This window comes from Propithecus coquereli, unplaced genomic scaffold (assembly GCF_000956105.1).
Source record: "Propithecus coquereli isolate 6110/MARCELLA unplaced genomic scaffold, Pcoq_1.0 Scaffold5, whole genome shotgun sequence".
Lineage (NCBI taxonomy): Eukaryota > Metazoa > Chordata > Mammalia > Primates > Indriidae > Propithecus > Propithecus coquereli.
The window spans coordinates 12608522-12630399 of NW_012150840.1; the positions used below are offsets into that span (position 1 = coordinate 12608522).

At 44.0% G+C, this 21878-nt stretch overlaps 1 protein-coding gene across 7 annotated transcripts in view; it reads left to right on the forward strand.

Moving 5' to 3' along the window:
* RGS6 (regulator of G-protein signaling 6) overlaps positions 1 to 21878 on the forward strand; it is a 556008-nt gene that overhangs the window by 479878 nt on the left and 54252 nt on the right. For all 7 annotated transcript variants that reach the window (XR_001137974.1, XM_012656078.1, XM_012656073.1 and 4 more), the window contains one exon: positions 10440 to 10550. Coding sequence is in view for 6 of the 7 variants with exons in the window: in XM_012656078.1 (XP_012511532.1) it covers positions 10440 to 10550 (111 nt within the window). In the remaining variant the exon portion in view is untranslated. The remainder of the gene's footprint in view (positions 1 to 10439; positions 10551 to 21878) is intronic.

The following is a 21878-nucleotide window of genomic DNA, read 5'->3' on the forward strand; positions in this document are numbered from 1 at the left end:
TGAGTCTCTGCCCAGCGGAGGCTGGATTTTATTCCCGGCAGCAATAACTGGCAACTTTTCAATGTAACACAGGGGTTTTTCATTAGAGCCACAAGGAAACCCCCAGATAGGGAGGAGGAGAGAGAGGAGGCGGGTGTTAGCTGGAGATAAAGCAGCCAGGAGCCCGGTCTGTCAGCAGCTCTGCGGGGGCAGGGCAGGGAGGAGGCTGGCCTGGCGGCTGGGGAGAAGCTTCTAGAGGCACAGGCTGAGCTGGCTCAGGTGCGCACACACAGCCCATCCTGCGTCTGCTTTTCCTGGGCCTGCTCCAGGTGATAAATGGCAGTTAGTCAGAACCATACCCCCTTAGTTCCTTGAGAACCGATGGTGGGGAGAGGCAGGAGGGCTGGCTCTGAAAAGGCAAGAGCCAGGGTTGGGTTAAAGGGTGCAGCCAGCCCAGCAGGGAGGGAATAAGGGAACTTTGCAAAGTAAAGGGCAGAGCAGACAGTTTAGGGCATGGGTCTGGAGCCAGCCCTCCGAGTTTGCATCCTGCCTCTGCCATTTCCTGTTTTCCAACTGATGAAGCCAGTGGCTTCATCCCTCGGTGCCTCTGCGCCCACCTCCTTAGCGGGGAGAGTGTGGAAGTACTTAACATCCAGGGTTAATGAGTTGGTGCATGGCAAGAGCTTGGTCCAGTCCTTGGCATTCAGTATGGACACGAGGAATGTGAACGATTATTATTATTTTTCAGTGTGGCACTTAATGGTGCTTTGGAAAGGAGCAGAATTCAAGTGCCTGAGACAGAATGAACCAGGGGTTTGGTGCTCAGAGGAACAAACAAAGGGCAGGCCAAGGAGGGAGGCTGCTAATGTGATTCTTTCCACCACCTGTCTCTCTTCTCAGTCTCCCACGCGGAGATCTCTGCAAACTGCCCGAGGCTGGTCCTGCAGGCCACAGTCTGCAGGTCTCACCAGTCTGGTGCCTTTGGGGAGGGAGGAGTCACATGGAGAGACTGACTCTTCTGCCCAGATTTTCTTAGGTCATCTCAGTTTCAAATACTCTGTCCATCGTCCCCATGAGTGCTTAGATGTCCCCGAGATGTCAGCATCAGGGCAGCCAAACTGCATTTCCTGGGCTCTCTTTTACACCTGGAAGCAATACAAAAGCCTGTCTGAGATGTTACCCAATTTTTGTTTCAGAAGGTATTGTCCCTGCACACACAAATGAATTTTCCAGATAAATAATGGTTAAAACCATAACTTTTTTATTTTATTAGTAACTGGAAAATTTTTAAATGGAAATCTTTTAACATCTATTTTAAATGGAAATCTTTCTTAAGTGTGGTTCATACACTTGCCTTTCTAAAGAAAGAACATTATGTTTTGGCTAATTTTTCTGGATGACTTCAGATCAGTATTCTTACATTGTGCTCTAAAATTTTGTGAGCGGTCAGAATCTTATAAGGTCCTACAGACTGCTTCTCCTTCCTTAAACGGCCCCAGACACTTATGTCCTTTGAGTTCCTGTTCCTGCCTTTTAGTTGTTGGTTTATTTGTTTGTTTGTTTTCTTGTTCCCATAAACATGCTTGTCTCTACTGGCCCTTCCTTCTCTCTACCCAATCTTCTTACATTCTATAGCAGACCAGGTGTATCAGTGAGTGATTGCTGAGTAACAAATGAACCACCCTAAAACTCAGTGGCTTAAAATATATTGCTCACATGTCTATGTGGCAGCTGGCTGCACTGGGCTCAGCCATGTGTCTGTGTGTAGCTGCGGACCAGACAGGGAGCTCTGCTGATCTTCGCTGGGCTCTCTCACATGTTTGGTTCCATTGGTTTAGATGGCCTCGGCTGGGACAATTGGACTCCCCTCCTGTGGCCTCTCATCCTCCAGCGGGCTAGTTTGACCTCGTTCACATGGGGATAGCAGGATTCCAAGAGAGAGAACAGAAGCCTGCAAAGCCCTTCAGGCTCAGAACAGGCACTCTGTCACTTCAGTTGCATTTTATTGGATGAAATAAGTCACAAGCCTAGACTAGATTCAAGGGCTGGGGAAATAGATTCCATTTTTGAAATTGATCTACCACACCAGGAAATCAAATAACCAAGTTCATTAGCCTTGGTCCTAAAGCAAGAGTGAAGAGGTGTGCTCTTCTAAATAACAGACAATGAACCTTGAGGCATAGAGTTTATTTCATCTGCAGACTCAGCTCAGAGGCCTCTTGGTCACTTATCTCGTCTGTGTTCTCTGAATAATTGGAGTTGCCAAATAAATGAGGTCTTGCTCTTCTTTGCAAGAGTCCCCAAGGAAGTCCCTTTTATATTCACCCAAGCCTCACAGCAATTGACGAACCAACTTTGAGAACGCAAAAATCTATACGTTTGAGTTCCAAATAGTCAGAGTCTCTATGTTTTGGTGTGTTTTCCCGGAGACTCTCCCCACCCGTAGTGAGCTACCCCATAGTCACTGCAGGTATCCCACCTCCCTGCCTGCACACACAGAGATCAAGTTGTTTTCTCTTATATCTGCATCTGTGCCTGGCCCAACCTTAGCCTATTACCGGGAGCCATTTGTGCGTCACAGCCGACTGCCAAATTGATTTTTGTAGCATCGTCTCACTTGCCCGGTCTGAGATTGCCACTGCTCCCTGAAATTGAACGCTGGTTCCTCCTCCACCTCCTGATCCTCAGTGATCATGAAATGTAATTAATGAAATGAGATAAGACAGCAAGGGCCTGGATACCCTAAGGGTCTATTAAAAGCCTGCTAGGGTGAGGGAGGTTTGTGAACTTAGCGTCTAATGATAGTTTCAGGGTAGGAAATAAAAAAGGGAGTCAAAGAAGTCATTACAACTTTGCTTTTCTGTGATTCTTGGGGTCCTCGCTTCTGCTTTCTCCCTGCCCATCTTAGGTGACAGAAAAAAAAGATCAGAGGTAACATTACAGCCAGGGTGACTGTATCCAGACCGGGCTCTGGAATCTGTGGCACATAGGAAAAACAGGGCCCCCGTGCTGGCCTGGCATAAGCTCTTCTTCCCAAAGGTCTAAATTCACCGTCAAGTTCCTGCACTCATCCCAAGCTTCTCTATTGAATATATTTTCTCTGGGTGACCTGCAATTAAGGAGTTTTCTCTTTATATTGTCTCTCCTCCCCACCTTCTCCAAGTGAAAAAAAATTAGATTAATGAATTGATGGGAAGCAAACTCCCATCTTTCTTTCCACAGTGCTGCTCTCGGTTTCCTTTCTAATCAGGTGATCTTCCTGCAGCATAGTTCAGAAACCGCGCATACCAAAGGCGCATACCAAAGGTGGGGTGCAAACATACTCTCCTATCCACCCCCTTTCACATTCAGTTTCCAGATTTTCTTCTCGCTTAGAGGCCCTGATTTCTTAATGAATGCTAGTGCACTTTTATTGTATTTCTAATGTAGGAATGATGGTCACTATCCCATAATACTTTTGATTCCATGCCTCCTTTTCCTTGAATAGTAATTTCCTATAGCTGCAGGCCACACTTCCATGGCCCTTTTTCCTCGAACCTAACGACATCAGTGATTCCTCTTCTCCCACATGGCTCTGTAAACCAAACTCCGTGCCCGTGTGCTTAGCCCTGGGTGCTCAACCCAGGATAAATAGCATCTCTTCTTTCTCCAACTTTCTCAACCTGTCTTACTTTTTTTTGGTCACATCTGTACAATTTATAACAAAATTAAGAGTCTTTTTTTTTTGTTAAGCGAGAGAGGAGAAAATCTAAAACTGTTTTTTCAGATTTTTTTCAAGCGGTTGAACTAAAAATATTTACTAAACTTCTTTTCATTGTTTCCTGCCTCTCCAAGTTTATCAGAGGTGGACGCTAATTAGCAGTCTGAATGGGCAAGGTTTGGTATTAATAACCGCACTCCCACCAAGACTGGTTAGTGTAGGTAGAAACTGTGACTCTGCTGTCACACCCCACCCTAGACCCAGTTGAAAGTCCCCGACAATGGTGGGTGGCACATTTGCTAAAGGTTTAGAAGTCACAGTCTTCTGATGCGAGGATTTGTCATTTGAAAATAACAAAACCATATACTAATCAGAAGGAGTCAGCGCTCGTCCCAGCGCTCATTCAGGGCTCCATCTGGGGACTTGTCCATGGGACCCAACGTGGCTAGTTGGACCCCTCCTTCTCAGGTTGGAGGTGTAACCACATAGAGAGTCCGAGAAACCATAGCCGGGGAGGGATCTAATTAAACCCCAGCCTGTCTCATTGAAACGTGAGGGAGGGGAGAGGGAGAAGAGGAGGAAATTTCAGTTTTTAACCCTTATGTTCTACTTCAAGGAAATCTATTTCTGGTTTTTTAAAAAAGTCCCCCCATTACTTGTAATTAACTAGTTAAAAAAAAGGCCCCACCTTTTGCCTTGGGCTGCCAAGTTGATGTCTTTTATTTGAGATACAAAGCCAGCTGAGGCTGAGATGCTTGGAATGGCCGGGGCAGGCATCCTGGGAGGATAGAGGGGATGGCTGAGGGGAGCCCCCTAGACTGTACGCATCATCTCAGATTCTGAGAGCCACAGAGCCCAAATGACTCATAATCGGGACAGCCCTCGATGCTTCCTCATGACTCAGACACCCTGGAGCACCTCAGTACAGCCCATCACCCTTGAACAGGATTTAGGTTAACTGCTGTTGGTTAGCCTCTGTGATGATCTGAGCAAAGGAGATAGGTGGCCAAGTTCTTTCATGTTGCTTGTAGTGGGTTGAATAAAACACAAAGCGGTCCCCAAAGGCAGAAGGAGCTGAGAAACCAAAGAACAAGACAGACAAATCCAGTTTGTCAGTAAAGGGCAATTTACGAGCTTGCAGATGGGAGCGTGTTCTTGGATGCTAGCAAGACAGGTAGATCTCCGCACCCTTACTCCCCACGCCCAGGGGTTATACACCATGGTGACAGTGGGTACGTGCACTGCAGAGACAATTAAAGGCCTCCCTCCAGAACAGGCTAGAATGCTGTGTGCGTCATAGCCTATAATTTGTGCGATAACATCAGGGTTGCCTTGATCTAAAGGCAGGATTTATAGTAATAAGTACATGTTATTACACTAAGGATAGTAAATAAAGGAACCAGGAGGCATTCACAGGACTGGGGTTATTCAGAAGTCAACAGGCAGATTAGCATCCAAGATGGAGTCACTTTTGTCTCCAGGGTCCCCCAAAAAGGTATGTCAACTCCTAACCTGTGGAACCTGTGAATGGACCTCATTTGGGAAAAGAGTCTTTGCAGATGTAATTAAGTCAAGATAAGATCATCATGGATCATCTAGAAGGATCTAATCCAATGACCAGTGTCCTTCTAAGAGAAAAAAGAGAAAATGACACAGACACAGAGGAGAGGGCCATGTGACGACAAAGAGGTTGGAGCTACGCAGCCGCAAGCCCAGGCATGCCTGGAGCCACCAGAAGCCGGAAGCAGCAAGGAAGGATTGTCCTCTAGAGCCTTGGGAGGGGGCGCGGCCCTACCAACACCTTGATTTCAGACTTACCTCCAAAACTGGGTATAAACTTCTGTCATTTTCAGTCACCAAGTTTGTAGTGATTTGTTACAGCAGCCCTAGGAAACTAATGCTTTCCTCCATATGCAATGCCCTTTCTCTCGGGAAGAGTAAAATCAGTGACAAAGGAGAGGCTCCCTGCTGCAGCATCGACTTGTGGCTTGATCCTTCCTGCCAGAGTGACTTCTTAGAGCCCCCTGGATGGTTCATTCTGCCCGAGATGCTGTAAAGCTCTTATCGATGAAGGTGTGCCTGGGCAAGATGTGTACATACCTTGCAGGAGATTTACAGGACAGATGATGTGTCTCTCCTATGCATGGTGGTTTCAATCAGATATTTTATATTTGTAGAGGATTTTCAAGATTCTTTTGAGATGTTTTCCCATTTTCTATCCCAATGGTCCTGACCACTCAACAAGGCCATTGTGTAACATATTGTGAACTTGACAAAAATCAGTTAAATGACTCCACCAGGAACTAAAACCAAGGCTTCTCAACCCGGACCACTGTTTCTTCTACCCTACATGATGGTCTACACCTAGGATGATGAGGAGGCTTGAGGGTGTCAGAAGATCCACGTCCATCTTTAAAACCAAAATTAGTGGAGGCTCCTTCATTTTGATTTGATGAATCAAACATCTTGTGTCCTGAACCCTTCAGAAAATTGAGGAATAAGATGTGGTTCTTCTCAAACTTTAATGTGCATGTGAATCACCCAGAAATCTTATTCAAATACAGATTTCAACTCAGGAAGTCTGGGGTCGAGCCTGGAAGTCTGCATTTCTAACAAGCTTCCGGGTGATACTTGTGCTGCTGGCTTACGGGATCACACTTTGAGTAGCAATGAGATGGAGACGCTCGCTAATTTTGCTACATTTTCAGCATTAAGCTAATTGGACATGCTTGCCCTTTGCAATTCAGTAGTAGGAATTACGGCTCTGATTTTGCTGCTGTGAAAGAAATTGCTGACGCACAAGCTGGCACTGCTTGGGGAAAAGTTCTGTTGTGGATCGATACCATAAAAATATTTAAACCTTTTGGCCAAATAATTCAACTTATGGATGTGAATTCTAAATAAATAACCCAGAAGATGAAAAAACCTCTATGAACAATGGCGTTCTACTATAGCACTGTGTATACTGAAAGAAAATTTAAAGTCTGTGTCTGATATAAAGTAAATGATTAAGTAAATTATAATAAATTCACTCAAGACAATATTGTAGACATGTTCATCTTCTCTCTTTCCCCCAAAGCAACATGTCACTAAAGGAATAAAAATGGTATGAACTCACAAGGCGAACAAATTAACAGATTGTTTCCACACATTTTTTCCAAGATAGAAAGTCTACAGAATTGGAGAACATAACCACAGGCTCCTGTTTCTCTGTAATGTTTTAATTTTTTAACTGGGCAGTGAGTACAATGATGATTGCTTACAGTGTTTATACCTTTCTGTATGCCTGAAATGTTTTAAAATTTAATTAAAAAAAAAAAGTGAATGGGACAAGTGACATGTTGGGAGTGGAAGTATTGTGACAGAGTGAGCCAGTTTGCGCAGCCAAATCTGGCCTTGGCTCTTGAAGACACAGGGACCATGGGAGGGGAGAATGAGGCATGGACTAACAGCTGAGGCACGGTCAAGTCTGTCTCCAGAGGCTTCAGAACCTAGATCTCCTGCCCCGCTAGGAGACAATCTCTTCCTACTCACCACTGCCACAGGGGATGGGCAGTTTATTCTCCAGAGAAATGGAGCCACATGAGCTCAGAACTCAGCACATCAGACATCTAAGGGGTCAGCTGAAAACAAGAGCATTAATGGAAGCTCCCGGTACTAAACTGTGGGACCTGGAGGGGCAGAAAGCTGTGATCTCCTTCTTCTCCGTCATAAGGGTCACAGCTAGCACTCCAAAAACAAAAGACAGATTAACAAGAGAAAAGCATAACAAATTTAGTTCATCAAAGTTTTATGTGACACAGAAGACTTCAGAAATGAAGACCCAAAGACCCAGGGAAAACTGTCTATTTTTATGCTTAGTTTCCACGAAGAATGGATAGTCACGTAGAAATGTGATTGGATGAAAGGGAATGATCGAATAGTAACAGACTGAGTGGGGAAACCCAGCAAGGCCTGTCTGTTCAGATTCTTCTTGGTCTCTCTGAGTAGCATTCCTTCTTCCCAGGCCTGGGGGAGGGGCAGGACCCTCTGGAATGAGGGTCTTCCAGGGAGAAGGAAGAGAGTGACCTTTCTAGGTTTTATGGCCGGCTTTGGGAGAAAAGGGTTCTAGTTTCTATGACCTCCCTTGGGGAAGAAGAATTCTTGTTTCTATGACTTGGTTAGGGGAAGAAGAGGGGCAGGAGATAGGAGAATGGGAGAAGATCAGAAAGACTTTGCTTCTGAGGCCTTTTCAGTCTCCTTTAGTGCAAAGCACTCAGCAGGCCAAGGTGCCATACTTTGGGGTATCATGTTCTGAGCCCCAGCAAACCCTGGGACCCTCCCCTTCCCTCCTCTTGGGCCTCCAGGAACCAGACATATATACCCACAGGCTAGTGACTGTCAAATTACAACCTGTGAGCCAAATCTGCTTCATTCCGTTTTTGCAAATAAAGTTTTATTGGAACACAATCACGCATATTTGTTTGAAAGTTGTCTGTGGCTGTTTTCATGCTGCAACAACAGAGCAGAATAGTTGCAACAAACACCATCTGGCCCACAAAGCCTAAAATATTTACTATTTGGGCCTTACAGAAAAAGCTTGCCAACCCCTGCTCTAGAGAAAAATAGATGTCCCCAGAGGAAAGATGCCAGATTCCTCATTTGAAGTTCTAGTGACAAGACTGGCAAACTGCCCCATAACCCGATGCTAAAGTCCATCGGTGACAAGCCCTGTCCACACACACACTCAGCCTCCAAGCGGGTGTTAGAGCCTCACTCTTAAAGCACAAACGGATGCCCAGAGATTTTTCAGACACTCAAGGAAAGCCCCAACGTGAAAGAGTATAATCAAAATAAACAGAAAAGAGGAGCTTGGAGGAACCAAAACCAATTCAACAAACAGAAGAAACTTACAATAAAAATATGGAATTAATATATTCTGAGATATAAGAAAATATTTCATCCATAAGACAAGAACTAGATACTATGATAACTAAGAGTGCGAATGCTGGAAACATAAGAAAGTGACAGCTCACAATGAAAAAAAAAAAGATCAAAAGACAAAAAGACAAGGAGTTAAAAGATGGGAGGGAATATCATTAATAGACTAACAATTCATGATGTCCAATATTTTAAAAACAATTACAGAACAAGAAAACAAAGAACATGGAGGATATGAAATTAGCAAAGGAATAGTATAAAATTTCTGAGAAATACTTTTTATGTGTTGCACATTGCACCCAGCACAGCGAATAAAAACAAGAGCCATGAAATTTCACAGAACTCTAGCAATAAAGAGAAGATTCTAAGTTGACAGAGAGAAAAGAAGCTGCACAAAAGAACAGAATCAAAATGGATCCAGACTTCTCAATAGTAACATGGGATGCCCCCCACAAAGTGGAGCAATGCCTCACAATTCTGAAGGAAAAGAATTTTTAGCCTAGTGTTCTATGTCCACCGGTATCAGTCAAGTATGGAGAGAAAACAAAAGCATTTTTAGACCTGCAAGGACTCTTGTGCACCCTTTGTTAGGAAACTGCTAAAGGATGTGCTCCAACACGACCGGAGAGTAAAACCAAGAGGCAGACATGTTAATAGCATCCGGGAAACCTGGGTTCCGACACGGAAGTGAAAGGAGTTCTGGGACGATGATTTTACATCAAGCTTATAGAGAAAACAGTCCAGAGTGGAGCAAGAAGACTAATGACTTTGGGGCAGAGGACCTCCAGGAGACAGGAGGATGGAACTGATCAATGATTCGATGTGTTTACAATGTGGAAAAAATATTGCTTGATGTTTTACAGGTTTGTTAAAACACTTGAAAAAAAGTGGTTTGCTGCTTAATTGAATAGCAAGCAGTTTCTATCTAGTTTAATAATGTGGACACTGACCATTGATTTAACAAAAATTGTTTTACAAGTCTATTTGGAGGATTACTAAAGGAAAAGGAGAGACAAATTGGGAACCAATGACTAGAAAGTTAAATCTTTGTCTAAAATTGATAAATCAAGAACCGCTAAAAAACATACAATTTAGAAATATACAGGTAAATAAATGTTAGAAGAAACAAAAGGTAGGAAGTTGATGCCTTTCTGAGAAGGGATAAGAGAAAAAAATCGTTGCTTTTGCTTTTTAAATATATATAACCATTTCATACTATTTTATTGTTTTAACTATCCACATGCATTTTGATAAAAATAAAAATTAGTTTAAAATAAATTATGTTAGTCTATTAGATTAAAATATCTATTAGTTTGTAATTATAACCAGAAAAATTAAGTTGCTTTTTTAGAACAATGCTTATGTTAACTCCTTGTGGTCTGCCAGGATGTAAAGTCTATATAATAAGAAAGTCCTTCAGTTGGGAGTGCTGGGCTGGAAGGCTGGTGGAACCCCAGTGTCTCCCGTGTGCTCCAGATGCCTTGAGATCCATAGTCTTTGCAGGTGGGCAACACAGAAGCAGGTTTGGACCAGTGTATCAATAAGGCTAGTATAACCAGGGAGCAATGCACCAAGGTTCAGGTGAAGAGTCAAGTGGGGAAAAAAGACATAAACTGCATGTGATGTTGCGTACTATGACTGCAACAATGCAAAAGCGATATGTTCATCATGAGAAGGACATGAAAACAGTATGATTTGATATGTCAGAAGTGAGAGTGGAAATAATTTTTTCCTTTAATTTACAACTATATGAAGACTGCTATATTATTTGTGTAAAACAGAATAAAAAGGTATATTTTAGGAAATCAGTGACATTCTTTGCTCTGCTTCCCTCTTGCAGCTTAATTGCGTACACAGAACAGTATGTGGAATATGATCCTTTGATAACACCAGCTGAGCCATCCAATCCTTGGATCAGCGACGATGTCACTTTGTGGGACATAGAAATGAGGTAAAGAAAATGTTTTTAGGCTTGGGAGGAGGAGGGATGCAGAAAAAAAATCCATAAGATTACCTTATTTCCTATCTTCATTTGACTCTTTATTGCTAAAACAGAAATCCCTCAAGTAATGCCCCAACTGAGTTCTACTTTCTCACTGTTTCTACCTCCTTGTAGCTTTGATTTGTACATGGATCCTCTGTGGCTTCCCTCTGACCTCCCTCTGACCCTTTGGGACAGTCCCTTACCATTTCCTAGTTCTGATTGCTGGAAGGAAAGAATCTGTTGGTCCATTTTTTTTTTTTTTCTGTATTTGACAGCAACAACAGCAACAATAATAGCACTTACTGTGTACTGGCCACACCCCACGGTAAGTGTCTCCCATTGAATCCCCTCAATGGGTAAACATTTTTATTCTTGCCATTGAGCAGATGAGGAAACTGAGGCACAGAGGATGCCATGGACTTGCCCAAGGTCACACTAGTAGTTCGTGGCCGAGCTAGGACTGGAACCCAGGCAGAGGGCTCCAGAGCCAGGATTTTCATCACTCTGCCCTTGGGAAGTATCTGGCAGCAGGAATTCCAGGCGGTAGCTCTCCCCGCGAGGGAAGCCGGGGTGTTTGCTTCATAGCTGAGGAACCGAAGCCCAGAGAGACGCGGGTCACTTTCAGAATGACAGAAGGAAAGGCAGATGAGTCCGGCGCGCTGTGCCTCGCACTCCCTGCCCTCGGCTGGACGGCCCGTTATTTCAGGCTTCATTCCTCTATCCCTCTCACATTGTCTTGTATGTTTGCGCTCTCTCTGGCCTCTTTCCCAGAAATGGAAAAACCTTCTAAAAAGTAGTAAAAGTCACACATGCTCATTACGAAAGTTCAAACTATCCAGATGTGCACACAGAAAATTATTCTCTCCTCCTCCAACCCAATCACGTCTTCCAGGGAGAACCTTAGTTTATGGTCTGATGCTGTGGTTCCCTAACCGCACCAGGGCACCCTGGGGCACTGCAGGACTCAGGCGGTTACCACGGGAGATTCTAAATATCTGAAGGAAACACAGTGGTGTTGGACACAGGTCAGACACTGCATAAGCTACCAGCTTAAGGCAGTTCAGTTTCAACATCAAAGAACATTATATCCCCTTCGATGATGTTGCATCTTTGCAAATCTGGGTTTTCCGAGCAGTTGCTGGGATAAAAAGCAAATACTATGCAAAATCAACATGGAGTAGGAAATGAGGGTGACAGGGTACAATCTGATTCCAAAGTTTATGAAAATGTGCCATGCCCAATAGGTCCACGTTGTGGTTATTTAAGAATAAAATTTAAATCTTTTTTCTTTCAATTTGTATGTATTTTAAACAGCTCCTGAGTTGTTAGGACATAAACACACATTGACTTGATTGGTCGAGATCTTAATTAATGAAACAGTTAGATATTTCTTTTGGCCCAGGGACACTGTGGAAAACTTACTCAGACACTAAGGGGACCGTGAACTCAGAAAGTTTTAGTGTCTGTCCCTTTGGATTTTTATGCGTATATCATATCCTATTCTTTTGTATACTTGGGTTCATTACACATATATTGTTCAATAATTTTTTAGTTAACAATGTATCATGTCAATCTCTCCATATAAACACATGTGGATCCACCTTATGCTTTTTAATAGCTACATAATGTACCTCCCTCCTGGCATGAACGAGGTAAAATTTATCTTACCCATCCCTATGTCATAAATATTGAGGTTGTATCCTTTTTTTTTTTTTTTTGCTATCATAAACAATGACTCAAAGAACATCCTTACATACGAGTCCAATGTTTTCTCTAGTATAAATTTTCCAGGAGTAGAATTAGGAATGGCACGCATATTTTAATTTTAGTTCATGTTCCCAGACCCCTCCTGAGCAAAACCGTAACAAATTGTTTTCGTGTCCTTAGCTTAAAAGTACCAATTCCCCACACCCTTACTACCCAAGCATTATCTATCCTTTTATCTTTGCAAATCTGATGGCTTTAAAAAATTCTCATTTTACTTTTTATTTCTTTGTTAATGCACTTGAGAATCTTTTCACATGCTCATTAGATATACATTTTTCTTTCGTGACTCTCCTGTTCCTGTGTCCTTTGCCCGTTTTTCTAGTGGTATGTTTTGCTTTGGATATTGGGATTAAAACAGTCATATTTACTAAAATCATATATTTTATCTTTTGCCTGATATATTTTATGAATCTCATTCTTTCTTCTTGTTTCTTTTTCTCTTCCCTGGCTTGCTCTATTAATCAACTTTTACATTAGCTTTTTTAAAATTCTAGTTTCTATTCTAGTCCTATTTACTTTTAAATGTTTTAATTGAAAATGTCATTCATTCATACAAAAAAACTTATAAAGTAGAAGTTTGCTTTACCTCCTCTAAATCCCATTCTTGGCCAGGCGCGGTGGCTCATGCCTGTAATCCTAGCACTCTGGGAGGCGGAGGCGGGAGGACTGCTTGAGCTCAGGAGTTCGAGACCAGCCTGAGTAAGAGTGAGACCCCGTCTCTACTAAAAATACAAAAATTAGCCGGGTATGGTGGCACATACCTGTAGTCCCAGCTACTTGGGAGGCTGAGGCAGGAGGATCGCTTGAGCCCAGAATGTTGAGGTTGCTGTGCCACGGGGCATGGGCCACTCTATCCCAGGTGACAGAGAGAGGATCTGTCTCCAAAAAAAAAAAAATCTCATTCTTCTCTGAGGTATGTTAACCTGATATATTTTAACCCAACATTTTTTAACTTGTATTTCTGTGAACATTAAAAAAAATAGTATGTGGTACGTATCTTCTTTTTAATATGTCTGATATGCCCTAGGTAGTTCCTTTTGATCTAATCCAGGAACTTAATTCTTCCTTTAACTCAGGATTTTTCTCCTATTTATTTATTTATTTAAATTACTGCTGCTCTCTAGTTCTGCCTTCACCTTTCAGGAAATCCTTTTGTGGGAATTCCGGGTCTCTGGAATGGAACTCCCATATCTCTTACATTTTCTCTGTCACAATTCCCATCCCTTAGTCTTCATTCCATATGCACAGGACAGGATTCCTGGGACTGCTCTTCAGGGCCAGCCGTCTGGTTTTTAGTGGTGTCCATTCTGTGAGTTTGTGTTTTCATGAGTTTCTCATTTCCTGCTGAGTGCTGGAAGGAGTGGTGGACGGTCATGCTTCTCATTCCCAAGGCTTTTAATCTAACTTCTTGGGCTGTTCCGTTCTTAGCAGCCTGCTCTGTTCTGTTGGTGTTTATCCTCTTGAATCCCCCTGAAGGTGTGGTACAGATTTTTTTTTTCATATTTCATTTTGTTTCATATTTTCATATCTCTCCTCTATTTCTGCCACTTAGTCTATTTCATTGAGGGTTACTTATTGGAGGACGGTTGTTTCTAGTCATTGCCTCATTACTCTGATCACTGCTCAGAGCAGATCATTCTTTTCATATGTCCAGTAATCTGGAGGACTGCTCACTTTGATAAATGAAGCTTTCAGCTTTTAATCCTGCACCACGTGGGGATTTATTTAAAATACTAATGCCCTGGCCCCACCCAAGTCCAATTAATTCAGCGTTTCTGGCAATGAGGCATTGATGTTTTTTTTTTATTCTCCCCAAGTGATTCTAACGCACAGACCTGGTCTAGAACCGTGTGGGTAGCCGGCGCGGGTTCCCTCAGCAATTGTGTGGGTCGGTTGTTCTCAAACTGTGCTGCGTACCAGGACCACCTGGGGTGCTTGTTAAAAACAACCATGTACTGGGTGGCACTGGGCACTCTAAGTGATTCCTGGGTGGCTCACCGAGTTCCCCCGGCTTTCCTCTGAGCAGTTCATGCAGCTGCAGGGCGTCACCTGAGTGTATGAATGGGTGGACACAGACAAATTGTCAGGGTGCCTTCTAGGTCCCAGGTATGTGGTCCAAGAACAGACTGAAGGACTGGGTTGTCCACTCAGAGTGAGACAGGTGGCTATGGGGGACCTCAGGTGGTAGAGCCCCACCTTCCTAGCATGACATCCCTGCAGCCGTGCTCCACTGTGTTTCCAGCCCAGTGGAGTTTCTGCTGGCCTTCCCCACCAGGGTGCTCCCCAACGAGTCCACTCTGCTCCCTCTGCTGACGGGTCTTAGGAGAACCCAGTTAGATATGCTGACACCAACGAGAAGCAGGGAGAAAGCCAGAGTGTCTTTAGAAATCTCCCTGCTTCCACGGAGTTTACAGAGATGTTTCTTCCCTGTATATTTGCTGTACTACCCTTGGGTTAACAGAAGCACCATCTTTTGGTCATATTGCCCATATTAGAAGCTGACCAGGAAACATGACTTGAACTCAGCAAACGCTTTCTGCAGTGTAGAGCCTGTTCCATATTTCTGAATGTCTTCCATATGCCCCATCTGGTGCCCACCCACTGCCTCTGCTTCCAGTCCTGCTGCTCAGAGCTTGGGGTTTTCCCAGGCTTCTGTTGGGGACACCCATCTAGTTTCTTCTCCGATGTCTCTACTGGAATCACAGGCTGTTCTCACTCAGCTACGTCACAAGTTCAGTACTCTGCCTCATGCCTTTCTGAAATGCCTCAAAGTTTATCGTCTGCTGATAGGAAATGTCTTTGCCTCTACGTACCACGTTTGGGGTTTTGTTTTGTTTTTTTATATACTTCACTGAACTTCAGGCTCTTGCCTGTTCCCTCTTCCTGGGCCACTCTTCCCCCAGACCCTGCATGGCTGGCTTTCCTTCTCATCTAGGTCTCACTCAGCACTGGGTCCCTTCCTCAGAAAGACTTTCTGTGACCACCAGTCTAGAGTGGCCACCCCATCCCTCCAGTGGTTCAATCACCTCCTCCCTCTCATTCACTTCGTAAATAGGACTCAAAACTATTTTAGCACCTAGGCCTGTATGGCATACAGTAGGCACTATATAGGTTGGAAGGAGGCTGGATGGATAAGTGATTCTTTATTTGATCACTTTATTTGTATTTGGGAAAGGAGGGGAGGTAAATACATGAACTTAATTCACCATGATAAAATGAATTTCCTCTTTTGTTCTTGAAAGTTGGCAAAGAAGCATATAATAGTTTAGAAAAATGGCAGTCACCTGGCTTGTTGGTTTATCCCAACTTATTCAGCACTTTTTCCCCAAGGAGGTGCTACCTGCCGCTACACCTCATACTCCAGTTGTGCTCCTACTGTTCAGGCATCTACTCTTATCACGCCTGACCTAAGACAGCTACAGTGTTCTGTGCACCTACAAGCAAGATCAAGTTATTTAGATACAAGTGGAAATGAAGCCCTGCTTCTTCTCCCAACAGAACATTGCTACACACTCAGATGCAGGCAGTGGTGTTAGGAAAAACAGAGTATGGGATCAGGGCCAACATCACGCTTCAGCCTAGGGATGGTTTCTGTCTGTGAAACAAAGGCTGAAGATGACCAATAAAATAATCAAAAGTCATTTTTTTCTCAGTTGCAGTTTCATTCAATACATATGTATTGAAACCTACCATGTGCTGTATTCAGAACAAGAAAGTCTCTCGGGCTACAAATGTAGCACGGCAAATAAAACATGCTATCTTACCACCTGGCACCAGAACTCCTCCTTGGTTAGCAAGGGACATTGAGCCACTTGGGGCAGAAAGGAAGGCCCTAAGGGGAGGGGCACTGGCAGAAACTTGAACAACAAAGGAAGAGGGTTGTGCTGTGCTGCTGAGAAAACAAGACAGATGAAATCTCTGTTCCTGAGAGGGAAGAGCTAAGAGCCCTGCGGAGCAGGTGCGGGAGAGGAGCCAGAAGGTGACAGAAACAAGTCGCTGTGCAAGGCCGGGGAAATCCCAGCACTGAGGCAACCAAGGACTTTCCAAAAGCAGGAATAGTGAGTATGTGATTTTTAAATTGTGGCCTGCCAGGAGGTGCAATATGTATCCTCTTCTCCAGACCCTCAAATTCCAGTAAAGCCTCCCACCCTCGCAAGTACTTCGCGTGAGGAGGCTTTGGTGAACGTGGGAGAAGGTGTGCAGGAGAGCAGAGGCAGTGTGCGACATAGCAGGACTCGCTCAGGAACTCACGTCCATCCCAGCCGGGCTCACACTCCCCTGGGCTGGCTGAAGCGGCCCAGGCAAACTTGCCATGATGGTCGGGGCAGAGGACATCATAGAGAACGTCTGGATCCTACAAAGATGGAGACTACACTGTCTGTGCCATAGGAAGGTTCCAGACAGCTCACTGGAAGATGTTGAGAGCAACTTACAGAATAATGGGCAAGATGACATAGGATGTAGCATAAACAATAGAAAATCGTGCTTTAACCCTTTCTTCTTCTCAGGCAAACCGTTAGATGCAGAAGTCCAAGAATAAGAAAGTGTATATTCAGAGGGAAATGAATGAAAAGCTACTGTTTTAAAGGATGGACAAGCTACATTTCAATTCCATACAATGTAAATTCTGAGAAAAAAAGTTTAATTAAAGAAAATAGTGATTGCCAGGGCTTACCATTGAGGAAAAATCAGCCAAAAGTTGCCAAATCACAACTGGAGAGAATTCAGTCATCTGAACACCACCAGAAGAGGGTCCCAGGGGGGCGTATGGGAAGTGATTCTGCAAGTGCCATCAACCAGGTGCTGCAGTCTGATGAAACCCTGGTGTGGCCAACAGAATGTGGTTTGTGATTTGCTCTCTCCACGTGACTTAAGTTTAGGTCTCCTCTCTGCTGGGTGTCAGGCACATGAACAGAGCTACAAGGAACCTGGCTTGTCCTGCTTAGCCATCAGCATCTATTCCCAGCCAGCCTGAGCTGCTGAGAGGCGGAGATTGTCCCTGAGCTGCCCATACACAGTGTGTTTGGCAGAACTATTCATCCAGGATATTAGTCAAGCTCCTTTCTTGTGGTAGTTGGTCCCCGAACATGTCCCATCAGTGCCTTCCCTCTCTGCATGCCTGTGCTGCTCCTTATATCAAGAGGGGACACCTCCCTCTCTTTCCATCTGGACTGGTCTTGGTGTCTTGCTTGACCAATAGAGTGTGGCAGAAGGGACACTCTGAGAACAGGTCATACAGAACCCCTGTGGCTTCTACCTTAGTCCTTTGTTTTTTTTTGTTTTTTTTTGTTTTTGAGACAGAGTCTTACTCTGTTGCCCAGGCTAGAGTGAGTGCTGTGGCGTCAGCCTAGCTCACAGCAACCTCAAACTCCTGGGCTCAAGCGATTCTCCTGTCTCAGCCTCCCGGGTAGCTGGGACTACAGGCATGCGCCACCATGCCCGGCTAATTTTTTCTATATATTTTATTAGCTGTCCAATTAGTTTCTTTCTATTTTTGGTAGAGACGGGGTCTCGCTCTTGCTCAGGCTAGTCTCGAACTCCTGAACTCAAACGATCCGCCCACCTCAGCCTCCCAGAGTGCTAGGATTACAGGCGTGAGCCACTGCGCCCGGCCTACCTTAGTCCTTTGAAACATTTGCTCTTGAGACATTCCTTCTTGGAACCCATCTGCCATGCTATGAGACATTCAAGGCACTGGAGAGGCCATGTGTGGACACTCTGGCCAACACCCAGCATCAACTGCCATGTGTTGAGCCATCCTAGATCCCAGTAAAACCTTCAAGTGACCCCACCTCCAGCTGCCATCCAACTACAGGAGAGAGACCCCAAGTGACAACAACTCAGTTGAGCCCAGTTAACCCAGAGAATAGTGAGAGAGAAAGATAAATTTCTATTTTAAGCCCTTGGGTTTGGGGATCGTTTGTTACACAGCAGTAAATAACTGGACAACTCCCCACTGGAGCATTCAGGGCCCTCAGGTTGTTCTTGGGATGTTAAGTAAAATTGTGATTATTTATTCAATAGCCTTGGCTCTGAGATGGGGTCATTGTATATTTTATCTTTAAGGAACTCTCTCCTTCTTTTGTAATTTTCTGTAACGGGCTATTATAACAAAAATGCCATAGACTGTGTGGCTTATAAACAATAGAAATTTATTTCTCAGGGTTCTGGAGGCTAGGAAGTCCAAGATCAAGGTGCCAGCAGATTTGGTGTTACATAAGGGCCCACTTCTTGGTCCACAGATGGCTGTCTTCACATGGCAGAAAGGCAAGAAATCTCTCTGAGATATCTTTTATAAGGATATTAATCCCATTCCACCTGACCTAATCACCTCCAAATTGACCCACCTCCTAACACCATCAGTTGGGGATCAGGATCTCAACATATGAATTTGGAGAGACACAAACATTCAAACCATAATATTGTACCACAGGCTCCCCCAAATTCGTGTCCTCTTGCATGCAAAATACATTCACTCCATCCCAACAGCCCAAAAAGTCTTAACTTGTTCTAATATCAATTCTAAAGTCCAAAGTCTCATCTAAATATTATCTAAATCAGATATGGATGGTACTCAAGATATGATTCATCCTGAGGCAAATTTCTCTCCAGCTGTGAACCTATGAAACCAAACAAGTTATGTGCTCCTAACTATAATAGTGGGAGAGGCATAGGATGGATATTTCCATTCCAACAAAAAGAGAAATAGGAAAGAAGAAAGGGGTAATGGGTCCCAAGGAAGTCACAAATGTAACAGAGTAAACAACAGTAAACCTAAGGCTCTGGAATAATCCTCTTTGGCTCAGTGTTCTGCCTCTCAGACCCACTGGGACAGCAGTCTTACCGCCACAGCTCTCTTGGGCTGGAGTCACACTCCCATGGCTTCCCTGGGCTGATGCTCTGCTTTCAGGCCCATTTTTGTGGCAATGTCACCCCCACAGCTTGGTGGGATGGCCCCACAGAAGCTCTCTGCGACCCCCACAGCTTTCCCAGGCTGGGGTCCCACGCCCACAGCTCTGCTGGGCAGCCCAGTCCCCATGGTTCTGCTGGGTGTGGCTGCTGCATCACAGTTCTCTGTGAGGACCCCATCCCCAAGGCACTGGGCAGGAACATCCTGGCCCACCTGAACTGGAGAGGTGACCCCACCCTTTGAAACTGTTCTGCCTTCCCTCCGAGTGGCCCTTGCACTCTGGGCCTGTGGTGGGAGTGGCAGCTCTAATGATCTCTGAATCACCTTCAGGGTCATTCCTGAAGAATAGTTCCTGGTTTCTGGTAATGTGGCTAATCCATACTAATCTCCTTATCAAACGATCATTTGGTCACACCATTAGTGGTCTCATTTTCTTTGCAATATGGATAGGCTAAGAATTTTCCAAATCTTTAGGTTCTGGTTCCTTTTTGCTTAACAATTCTGTCTTTAAGTCATCCTCTTTCCTTACACTTTGCTATAAGAAGTCAGGAGGAGCCAAGCTGCATCTTCAACCATTGCTTAGAAACTTCCTCAGCTAAATATTCAATTTCATCACTTACAAGTTCTACTTTTCATAAAACACTAGAACACAAACACAATTCAGCCAAGTTCTTTGCCCTTTATTACAATGGTCACCTTTCCTCCAGTTTCCAATCACTTAGTCCTCATTTCTGTCTGAAATTTCATCAGAATATTTCTACCAACATTCTATTCAGGATGACTTAGGTATTATCTAAAAAGACTGAGGCTTTCTACATAGCTCTCTCCTCTTTTCTTTCTGAGCCCTCACCAGAATTGCCTGTAAAGACCTGGTCACAGCAATGTAGGCTTTTTCTAGCATATGTCTCAAAACTCTTCCAGCTTCTATTCATTACCCTGTTCCGAAGCCACTGTCACATAGTTAGGTATTTGTTACAGCAGCATGCCACTCCCGGTACCAATTTCTGTGGCTGCTATAACAAAAGTACCACAGACTGTGTGGCTTATAAACAACAGAAATTTATTTCTCACAGTTCTGGAGGCTGGGAAGGCCAAGATCAAGGTGCTGGCAAATTCAGAGTCTGGTGAGGGCTCGCTTTCTGGTTCATAGAAGGCTGTCTTCTCACTGTGTCCTCACATGGCAGAAGGGCAAGAGAGCTCTCTGGAGCCTCTCATAAGGAAACTAATCCCATTCATGCTCTAATCACTTACCAAAGGCCCCACCTCCTAATATCATCACATTGGGGATAAAGACTTCAATATATGAATGAGAGGGGAACACAAACATTCAGTCTGTAACATAACTCAAAAGTATTTTGGCTGGGCATGGTGGCTCATGCCTGCAATCCCAACTATTTAGGAGGCTGAGGCAGGAGGATTGCTTAAGGCCAGGAGTTCAAGACCAGGCTGGGCAACATTGTGAGACATCGTCTCTAAAAAAATTTTAAGTTTTTTTTAAAAAGTTAGCTGGGCATGGTTGTGTATGTCTGTAGTCCCAGCTACTTAGAAGGTTGATGTGGGAGGATTGCTTGAGCCCAGGAGTTCAAGGCTGCCTAGAGCTATGACTGCACCACTGAACTCCAGCCTTGGAGACAGAACAAGACCCTGACTCTTAAAAAAAGCAGGGGTTTTGAAGACAGTTTTACATTTTTCCCCAAGTCTTAGTTTAGAAATCAAATGAGGGAATATAGTAGAAAGCAGGGTGGTGAAGTGCAAAAAAGAATAGCCTTTGGAGACAGGCAGACCTAAGGTTCCAATTCCAGACTGCCACTCACCAGCTGTGTGGCCTTGGACAATCTGATGTCTTTTGAACCATGGAAATTTAAGTTCAAATATCTGTTTCTCTGGCTTATATTGAGATTTAAATGGAGCACTGTAAGGACAGCTCCTTGCACCATGCATAGCACTATGAGGGCCCTGCAGAAATGAGCATTTTCAAAGATGGTTGCTTCTGTAAACATGGCTTTCTTATTCTCAGTTTGGGAGATTTCCTCCATGCTCTTAGTTGGGAGATCAGCTGGGATGAAAGATAGACTCCCTTGGAGAGCCACCTGTCTTTGCGACATGTTGGCTTGGGCTGCCCAGATGGAGCCAGGAATTTGGTGAGATTCAATGGGCACAGAGGACAAGTAAGAGTTAGAAAAAGGCAGCCAGTTAGTGATTAGAAAACACTGCCAGGATAAGGACACATCACCCACATCACATGCACATTTTTTATTGATCCTTTTAGTGTCTTGCCATGTGAAAAGTACTGTGGTGAATACAAAGACACAAGAGGCAAGGTGTCTGTCCTCAAAGAGCTCTCAAGACAGCTGGAAAGACAATGACATAAACTCTTGAAAACCCAATTGATGATACAAAACTATAATAAAGAATACATCGCAAGGAAGCATCTCTACACAATGGATATAAATAAAGGAACTATGAGTTCTGTGGATTATTTGTTTGAGTTTGGCCAAGGAAGAGTTATTACACCAGTTACCTGGGGATCAATATTGAGAGATATTTTAATTTTCAGAATTACTATATAACCACAAGAGACCATTTAGTGGTAGCAACATGTTCAAGTCTGTTCTCGA